Genomic DNA, 8,939 nt, shown 5'->3' with positions numbered 1-8,939 from the left:
TGGCCCCGGCACCACCAGAGACAGAGGCTGAGGCCGGGGTACCGCTCAGACCAGACCTTTGATCTCTCACTGAGGCCCTTCCCCAGACCGAGCCGCTCCTGTCTGCCCCAAACCTTCAAAGCTGGCTGGGCTGGGTCAATACAGATGATGGAAACAGGAAGGACCCGTGTGCTCAGCTTCACACGTCGTAAACCACACAAAGACCCCAAACCTCCCAGACCTCTTCATCTCTCTGCCTCTCTCTTCCCATACGACTTCACAGAGACCTCCCATTTGTATTACCTAATTCTTAACATAAACAGTGTGTGTGACCATTTTAGAGTCCTTTAGCATGTAGAGTCCATTTTGTCTAACCCTGACTTTTCGAGACAAAGAAAAACTCATCAAGATAAAGAAGGTTCTACATCTGCAATCACACTGCATTTAGAGAGGCCCCCAGGGCAACCTGGGCCGTTCAGGTGGTGTGGACTCAGGGTAACCAGGTGACCCGGTTGAAGACGGGTCCCACATACAGTGTCCACTCTGTCTGTTCAGGCAGTGTTACCAGCCAGTCCAGGCACAGGAGAAGCCCAGCGAAGGTGAAGGTTCTGTGAGTTTGGGAGCATAATTACTGTAGAACAAAAAAATGGTAATGTGAAGTCCTCTAGGAGTTATATTTTTTAAAAAAGAATGATTTTATTGCCAAAGATGGGGTGATTTATGAAGTCTAGCCCGCATACCCCATCACCAACTAAGACAGCCCTAGCAGTGGTTATTTCAGGTTGCAGAGAGGCGGTCTACTTTGGGACGTTTACCTTGCAGCCATGCCCCTGCCACAACCTTCTAAATCGCTGCTCTCAGCACCAGCCGACCTGCAGCGCACGTGGAGGAGGGGAAGGTGATGAGATGGGAAAAGGCAGCCAGCCCTGGGGCTAAATGCCCCCATCAGAGGGGTGGCCACATTCATTCTTTGCTCACTCTTATCTCGTAAAGAGTGATCGAGAGTGTTGCAGAGTGGCAACAAAGACACTGTCACCCTCCCTCGAAGGGTGAAGGTCTCTTGTCCAGAACTGCTGGCTACTCTCAGGTCTCCTTGTAAAACCCTCCTTCCCCCAGACAGAACACACAGGATGGGGAACAGGGCTGGGGACGCTGGGAGAGCTGGGGACAGCAGGTGGGAATGCGAAGCTCCTGAAGTCAGATCCATCTCATTTCAAACTCCGAGGCTTAACAAGTTTGCTGGGATGAAAGCTTCAACCTCTTTGAATCTGCCCTCTGTGAAACAGATGAGAAATCCTTCATCAGGCATCACAGTGAGGATGAAGTAAGATAATTCTAGAAAGCCTGTGGCACACAGTAGGTGTTCGAGGGATATGAATCCACCCCTCTCTCCACTCAGAGGAAGGACGACTGCACTTTTACCACCACAGAGACATGATCTAGAGAAGATAAACACCATGTCAAAGCTGCCGCTTCTACTGACAAGTTAAGACTGTTTCTTGCAAAACTGTGTAACATTTATTCCAGTTGCTGTCACTTATCTGCCCCTATCCTCCTAATCTTCCTACTAGTCCTGTGGGTCTCGGATCTACCCTGTTACAGTGAAAAGGAAACACTGCTCACCCCTGGAGCCAGGAGTCACTGTGATCCACTCTCACCTGGGTAAAAGCCTTTGAAGGCAAGCGACTTGGTCCCTGCATTTACCGCTAATAATCTCTCTGTAGCAACCTGACCTGCTAATTGTAAAGTTTACCTGGCCCTGTGTTTTATTTTCCCTTGGTCCTCGGCCCCTCCCACAGCCCCTTCCTGTCCTTTAGTCACCTCTCACCTGCAGGGGAAGCCAGGTTTCCAGAACCTCAGCTCCCTCCCTCTCGAATTCTCACTTCGGTCTGGAGAAGATAACTAGGTCTAGTGGAGCTGTTGACAAAGCCTGGCGTTGGTGGCCGCTGGGCTTCTGGACGGTCATTCTTTCCGCTTCGAAAAGCCCTTGGAAGTGTTTTTTACTGTAAATATGTGAAGTGCGAATGGGGGACGGAGGTGATGGCTGGACTCTCTCCCCAGTGCCCTGCTCCGGATGAGGGAATCCCTTTCCTCCAATTTCCCAGAGCTGCAGGCAGGAGAAAGCCTGCATCGTCCGGCCCAGGGCCTCGGGGCAGCAGGATCAGAGTGACCAGCCTCATAGGCCTGCGGCCCTGCTGGGTTCTCCAAGGCCGGGGTGGGCGCCTCGTGCTGCGTTCGCACGGCCGGGTGTCCCTGGCCGAGAGGAAGAGCTGTGTAGTCGAGGGCCTGCCCCAGGGCAGGTGGGCGATGCCTGCAAGCCCACCTGGGTCTTGCAGATTTTCACCTGGACCCGAGAGGGCTGAGGGCGAGGGTATGTGTGTGCGCCCCCCGCCCCACCACACACACAACACCTGAGCCGCACAGAAGTTCCAGAGAAGGTGCGGGACTGGCGGCAGGGACACAGCCGCTCCCCCCCACCCCCAACCGCGCGGCCGGGGACCCTCTGCAAGCAGAGCCGCCAGATGTGGAAGCCGCGTGGGCTCTCCCGGCAGAAGTGGGCACCCTCAAGTGCTGGCGGGCAGGAGGGACAGGACGCACGCTGGACTCGGGTAGGGCGGCCAGCACCTGCCGGCCCGCTCCGCAGCCGTAGGAGCGCGAGCAGGCACCCTAGGGGCGCGCCCCCCACGCCCCCGAGCCGCCCGCCCCGCCCCCGCGGCCCGGCATCTCGCGCCCTTTAGGACCCCGCGACGCAAAGGCGGGGCGGCGGGCGGCCGGGGCGCTGACAGGTGCGGACCTCGGCCAATGGCGGCCCTGGGCCCCGCCCCCGGCCCCGCCGCGTGCGCCAATCGGCGGCCGCGCTGCGCTTCAAGTGCGCGGAGGGGCGCGAGGCCCCAGCGGCGCGCTCGCCTGCGGCTGCAGCGCTGAGCCGGGCTACCGGGCCCCGGCGCGCCGAGCGCTCGCGTGGGCTCTGTGCGGACGCGAGTGAGCGCGGCCCCGGCGGGCCCGCCCGGAGGAGACTCTCGGGCCATGGTCGCCCTCGGCTGAGTTTCCGGCGGCCACTTTGATTACTGGCAAATAATCGTAACCATACCGAGCCCCGGGGCCGGCGGCCGCCGCGCACGGACTCCGAGAGCCGGCACGCGGCCGCGTCCCGCACCGCCCGGCGCCGATCGCCGGCCCCTAACGAGCCGATGGAAAAATCCAAAAATTTCCGCATCGACGCGCTGCTGGCCGTGGACCCCCCGCGAGCGGCCTCGGCGCAAACCGCGCCGCTGGCCCTGGTCACGTCGCTCGCGGCCGCCGCAGCTGGACCCGGCGGCGGCGGCGGTGGCGGGGCGAGCGGCAGCTGCAGCCCGGCGTCCTCGGAGCCGCCCGCGGCGCCCGCCGACCGCCTGCGCGCAGAGAGCCCTTCGCCGCCGCGCCTGCTGGCCGCGCACTGTGCGCTGCTGCCCAAACCCGGCTTCTTGGGAGCGGGCGGCGCGGGCGGCGCAGCGGGCGGCGGGGCAGGCGGCGGGCCCGGGGGGCCCCACCACCACGCGCACCCCGGCGCCGCCGCCGCCGCCGCCGCTGCAGCCGCGGCCGCGGCCGCGGGGGGCCTGGCGCTGGGGCTGCACCCGGGGGGCGCGCAGGGCGGCGCGGGGCTCCCGGCGCAGGCGGCGCTCTACGGTCACCCGGTCTACGGCTACTCAGCGGCGGCGGCGGCCGCCGCGCTGGCCGGACAGCACCCGGCGCTCTCCTACTCGTACCCGCAGGTGCAGGGCGCGCACCCCGCGCACCCCGCTGACCCCATCAAGCTGGGCGCCGGCACCTTCCAGCTGGACCAGTGGCTGCGTGCGTCCACCGCGGGCATGATCCTGCCCAAGATGCCGGACTTCAACTGTGAGTACCGCTCAACCCCGAGCCTATGGAGCGAGGAGGAAAAGGGGCGGCAGCGGGGGTGGCGAGCACGGGCAGAAAGGTCTCCCACGCATCCTCCGCCCGGCATCTCCTGCCCCGGCTCTCTGCCCCGAGCGAGCTGTGGACGTGCCCCTAGGCCGCCTCGGCTCCACTCGGGGCCTGCGAGGACTCGCGCGGGGTGCGCGGCGTGGGATCGCCAGCGATCGATTAAAATGGCCACGCGCGGTCCTTGTTCTCTTCCTCTCTTAACGGGAAGGGGCAGCTGGAGGTGTGAGACTAAAATCTAATGATTAACCGGTAGGCTAGAGGAGAAGGAAGTGGTGGGGGAAGGTGAGCCGAGTTAGGCGTGCCTGGGAATCGAAGGCCACCGAAACCAGGGCTTTATGCTCAGAGAAACGGACGTGACTTAGGTCCCGCATTCTGGGCTCTGGAGAGACTCCGAGTCCCTCCCAGGAGAGGCAGACCTCCCAGAGTAGGAAAGGAGGAATGAGCTTCAAGAGGCTGGAGACATAAGGCTGGGGCCCTTGCGGGGCTGTGCCCGCCTCTGGAAGGTGCTGGGTCGTGGTGGGGAGATGCCCGGGAAGGCGGGTGGCTGGGTCTGAACCGAGATGGCATGCTCCAAGTGGGCCGGAGATGCACCCTCCTACTTTGGGGTACTCCCCAAGGGGCTTTGAGCAGCAGGCGCCCACCTCGAATTCAGGGCGCCCAGCACAGCGCGAACCCCTCCCCGAGACTACAGCCGGGGAGGGCTGGCCACCCCCCACCCCAGAGCTGCCCGACTGTGGGCAGCAAACTTGCCACCCAGGCGGGACACCTCGCCGGGGCCTGGGCCTCTCAGGCTTTCTTGGCGTGCGCCGGCCGCGGCCCAGGACTGGAGCTGCGGAGAGTGTGGATCTTGGGTCGGCTGGCTCCACCCGGGCTCCGCTCAGTGGAAGATGCGTGAGGCTTTACCCTTCAAGCGGCCAAACACCCAAACAAAGAGACCCCATTGTTTCCGTCTGAGTGGATTTGTTTAGACTAGGGAGATGCAGGCATCGAGGAGGGGTGGGGGGGAGCGAAAAAGAAAACAGAAATAAACACTTGCCAGAAATCAGATTCCTCTGCTAGAAGTGATGGTTGTGACTAAACAGAGAAAAGCTAGGATCCCACAAGGCTGGAGAAGTCACAGCGGGGTGAGAAAAGCCCAGCGTGTGCGCTGTTTGCCCTTGGTGCCCCAGGCCGGCCCAGCTCAGCTCCCAGAAGGCCCTGATAGCCACCCTTCCCTTCCATGGAGCCACCCGTCCCTGCCCCAGGCCAGGCAGAGGGCAAGCTGGCATCCACAGCTTCAGGCACATCTGAACTGCTGACCCCGGTCCACCAAACCCAGGGAGCCCTCAGGGGCCCAGCCTCTGACCCAGCAACCCCTTCTGATGAAATGCCACCCAGCTGTCTTCAACTCTGACGTGCATCTCCCAACACCTGGCAGGCTTAGTCTCCTGCCATGGGGGGCCCGGGGGTAGGGGTTGTCCACACTGGCTGACCCCCAGGAACTGGGTTCCCTGACCACCTGGCTGTTTTCTCGGGCCTTTGTGGAGCCCAAGGCTGCCCAGAAAGTCAACTGAAACCCCATCGCTTTGCCAACACACTTTGCGCATTCTTACTCCTAATCTTGACCCGGAGGTAGCTTATTAAAACCCATCCAGCTTTAAGTTCAGAGAAAGAATCTGAACACCGAATCCTAAAGGGCAATATGAACAGGCAAGGATGCCAGAATGGGTTCTCGCTGGAAAACCTGTTTGGTTTCCTTTAACTGGTGTCTCAGCCATCGGATGGCATTTCCCAAATGGTCCCTTCAGAGCCAGCGTTTTAATTAAAGTTCTAATGTATTGTCAAGTTGGGAATTCAGGGCCTTGTTTAACTAAAGCAGGGGGCGTGGGCCTTCCTATAAAGCAAATTGCCCATCCCAGGGGAGCCTGGGCTGGCCTGCCCCGGGCTGGCTGCTTCTTTCCTTTCTTTTATTGTCTAACACTTGTCAGGCTCCTGGGAAATCAAGGGAAGTCTCGTTTTGAGGTCATAAAATTCTCTGTGATGTAACCGTGTGAAATTATGTAAATAAAGCAGAGAGAGCTCCTTGAACACACAGAAAGCCGGATCCCCCTTGTGCCCGGGCCTTTAATTTGCGTAATGAAAATTGTCCTGAAAGGCTTCCAATTGCCCCAGTCTCTGCCCCTGGGGACCGGCAGCATTGTCAGAAAACACTTTACGGGAGGAACACATGCTTAGGCCCAGGATCTGGTCCTTTTCCTCCCTCCTCCCTTCGTCCTCTTTCTCCCCCTTTTCTCCTTCTGCTCGCTTTGTACGTAAGGAGGTGGTGGTGGGAATTCTGCACCCGGAAGAAGCAGGAAGTGATTCCCAGGGCCTGTGTCGGTTTGGCCTGAGTTGGGGGGAAGGCGTTGGGCAGAGTGGGCAGGAGGTGGTCTCTGGGCCTCTGCTACTTGACTTTCTGTCCACCTGCTTTGCACCAACGCCCACCCGAGGAGGCAAGGCGAGCCTGGTCGATAGGATACCCGGCCCTGCCTGGGATGAAAAGATTTGGTCCCATTAAACCCAGACGGTCTGGGTCTACCTGGCGGTGGGGTCCGGGGCTCTAGGGCCTCCCTGGGGAGGGGATGCTGACACTGAAGACAGAGGAGCAACTCTGCAGGGCCCGAGCAGTGGGCAAGTGGGGTGTGAGGGGTGCCAGCCTCATGGCCTCTCCCACCCCAGCCCAGGCGCAGTCCAACCTGCTGGGCAAGTGCCGTCGGCCCCGCACCGCCTTCACCAGCCAGCAGCTGCTGGAGCTGGAGCACCAGTTCAAGCTCAACAAGTACCTGTCGCGGCCCAAACGCTTCGAGGTGGCCACCTCACTGATGCTCACTGAGACCCAGGTACGCTGCACCCCCCGCACCCCCCTGCTGGCTCGTTCCAGCCTCCCAGGGACCCTATCCTGTCTGCACGTCCTGGCCTCCCAGGGATCCTGTCGCCTCTGCTTTCTTGACCCTGGGCCTCCCTGGGCACCTGGAACTGCGCCTGTTGACCTTTAGGGTGTGGATTCACATCTCCCCCAGAGTCCACATCTCCCCCCAGGGTTCCTATGCCAGGGTCTGATTCAGCTGGTTCTGGTGGGCCCAGGAATTTTCACACACACACACACACACACACGCTCACGCACACACCCTGTTCGGAAGCAGGTGGTCCTCAAGCCATATTGGAGCAATTTTGTTCGTTCGGGGAAGAGAAAGAGAGGAGGGGGCATCTTGAGATTCAGTGGTGGGCAGCATAGCTGCCCTGGCCCTTCCCACGCAGACCGAGGGTGCAGGTGGAAGACCTCGGGGCTGGCGGGGGCGGGGGGGGGGTCTTGGTTTGCGCTTCCTCAGAGCCCCCAGTCCGTGTCCGAATCTTCCGGAGCTCCTGAGCCCTCTAACGGGAACCCCACCCGGGCCCTGGCGATGGCGGGCGCGCAGGGCTCCAGCGCAGGCAGGTGCGGGAGCCGGGGCGCAGGAGACCGACCGGCAGGGAGGGAGGCGGCCGGCCTCTCACGCCGCGCGCGCCCGCAGGTGAAGATCTGGTTCCAGAACCGGCGGATGAAGTGGAAGCGCAGCAAGAAGGCCAAAGAGCAGGCGGCGCAGGAGGCCGAGAAGCAGAAGGGCGGCGGCGGCGCGGGCAAAGGCGGCGGCGCCGAGGACCCGGGGGACGAGGAGCCGCTGGGGCCGCCGGCGCCCGGGGACAAGGGCGGCGCACGCCGCCTGCGGGACTTGAGGGACAGTGAGCCCGAGGACGACGAGGACGACGAGGACGAGGACCGCTTCCCCTACAGCAACGGCGCCGGCGCGCGCGCCGCCTCCTCCGACTGCTCCTCCGGGGCCGACTCCCCGCCCCCGCGGCCCGGCGGGCCCGGCCACCAGCCCCCGCCCCAGTAGGGGCCCCGCGCCGGCGGCCCAGAACGCCGCGACCTCATCCGCGCCCCCAGGCCCGCGAGCCGAGGCGCCGGGTCCTGGGGACCGCCCTTTTGGGTCGTTTTCAAGGGACTGAGAGAGGGAGGCCCAGCAGGTTCAAACTCGAACTCTTGTACTTTTTAATTTAATTTGGCTTGCGTTGGGGGGAGGTGTTTCTGAGAAGAACCGACCATCGGGGGTGCTTCCCGGCTCCCCTCATCCCGAATGGTGATGTCGGAAACCTGCAGTGTTAAACGACCTCCTAAACCTGAAACCTTCTCCGGATACACCGTTCTTCTGAGTGTTGGAAAAAGAAAAAAATGTTTTGTGCTTATGTATATTGGGAAGGGGGGAATTTATGTCATGAGCGTTCAAACTGCTGGACATCCCAAAACTGTATTGTCTTTATTTTTGTATATTGTATTTATAAATATATATATATAAAGAAATGTCTACTTACGCATGCTAAATTATCATTTAGCTTCTGCCATCGTCCACGATGGAATGTAAAATAAATTGGTTTTTTTTTTACTGGATGAGAGTGCAAGTCTTTTGAGGGGAGTTGTGAAAGCAAGTTTTACTGTTTTTGTTGCTGAAATGATGGGGTGGGCCGTATTCCTGAGTTGACAGCAGAAGGTGAAAATCAGAATCGCGAATGGGTGTCAGGACCGCCACCTCCTCCAGGCCCTGAGGCCAGGGGTCGGGGGGACTTGATTCCGGCTGCTGGGGAGTCGCAAGTACCAGGTGTCGCTAAAAGTCCCCGAGGCCAGGTGTCAGCGCGCGTCCACGTGCCGGCTCACATCTGTTGAGGATTCGAGCATCTCAAAGGAGTAACTGGACGCCGTGTGTTTGTTTTCCTATTTCTATGAGGATCTTCTTGCTTTGCTGGCGCCCCAGAAGTGGAAACACACTCTGAATGTTTCAGAAAAGGAGCTTCAAATGACTACACTGGTCTCTAGGGTCCGTTTGCCGGCGGCGCTGCTTACGCGCCCTGCCCGGGATGGCTTCGGACAGCGCGTCGCGTCTCCTCTCCGACCCCGGCCCTCTCTCCTGAAGCGCCTCGAGCCGGCCAGGGCTGGTTTTCCCGGATCAGTGCAAACAGCCGCCCGC

General features: G+C 60.8%; 1 protein-coding gene across 1 annotated transcript; it reads left to right on the top strand.

Moving 5' to 3' along the window:
• Nucleotides 1-2,873: 2,873 nt before the first annotated feature.
• On the top strand, nt 2,874-8,355 carry MNX1 (motor neuron and pancreas homeobox 1). The gene is made up of 3 exons (XM_043462483.1): nt 2,874-3,858; nt 6,622-6,782; nt 7,452-8,355. Exons 1-3 carry the CDS (start codon nt 3,171-3,173, stop codon nt 7,812-7,814), a joined length of 1,212 nt encoding a protein of 403 aa, XP_043318418.1. The 5' UTR covers nt 2,874-3,170; the 3' UTR covers nt 7,815-8,355.
• The last annotated feature ends 584 nt before the right edge of the window (nt 8,356-8,939 follow it).

The sequence above is a fragment of the Cervus canadensis genome, chromosome 3 (genome assembly GCF_019320065.1).
Source record: "Cervus canadensis isolate Bull #8, Minnesota chromosome 3, ASM1932006v1, whole genome shotgun sequence".
Lineage (NCBI taxonomy): Eukaryota > Metazoa > Chordata > Mammalia > Artiodactyla > Cervidae > Cervus > Cervus canadensis.
The sequence above is the reverse complement of the archived record's forward strand: the minus strand, read 5'-3'. Positions and strand labels throughout refer to the sequence as shown.

Coding starts and splice junctions, on each gene's coding strand:
- MNX1 (XM_043462483.1), top strand. CDS start 3,171: ATGGAAAAATCCAAAAATTTCCGCATCGACGCGCTGCTGGCCGTGGAC. Junction 3,859..6,621: donor CAAGATGCCGGACTTCAACT/GTGAGTACCGCT, acceptor CTCCCACCCCAG/CCCAGGCGCAGTCCAACCTG. Junction 6,783..7,451: donor TGATGCTCACTGAGACCCAG/GTACGCTGCACC, acceptor GCGCGCCCGCAG/GTGAAGATCTGGTTCCAGAA.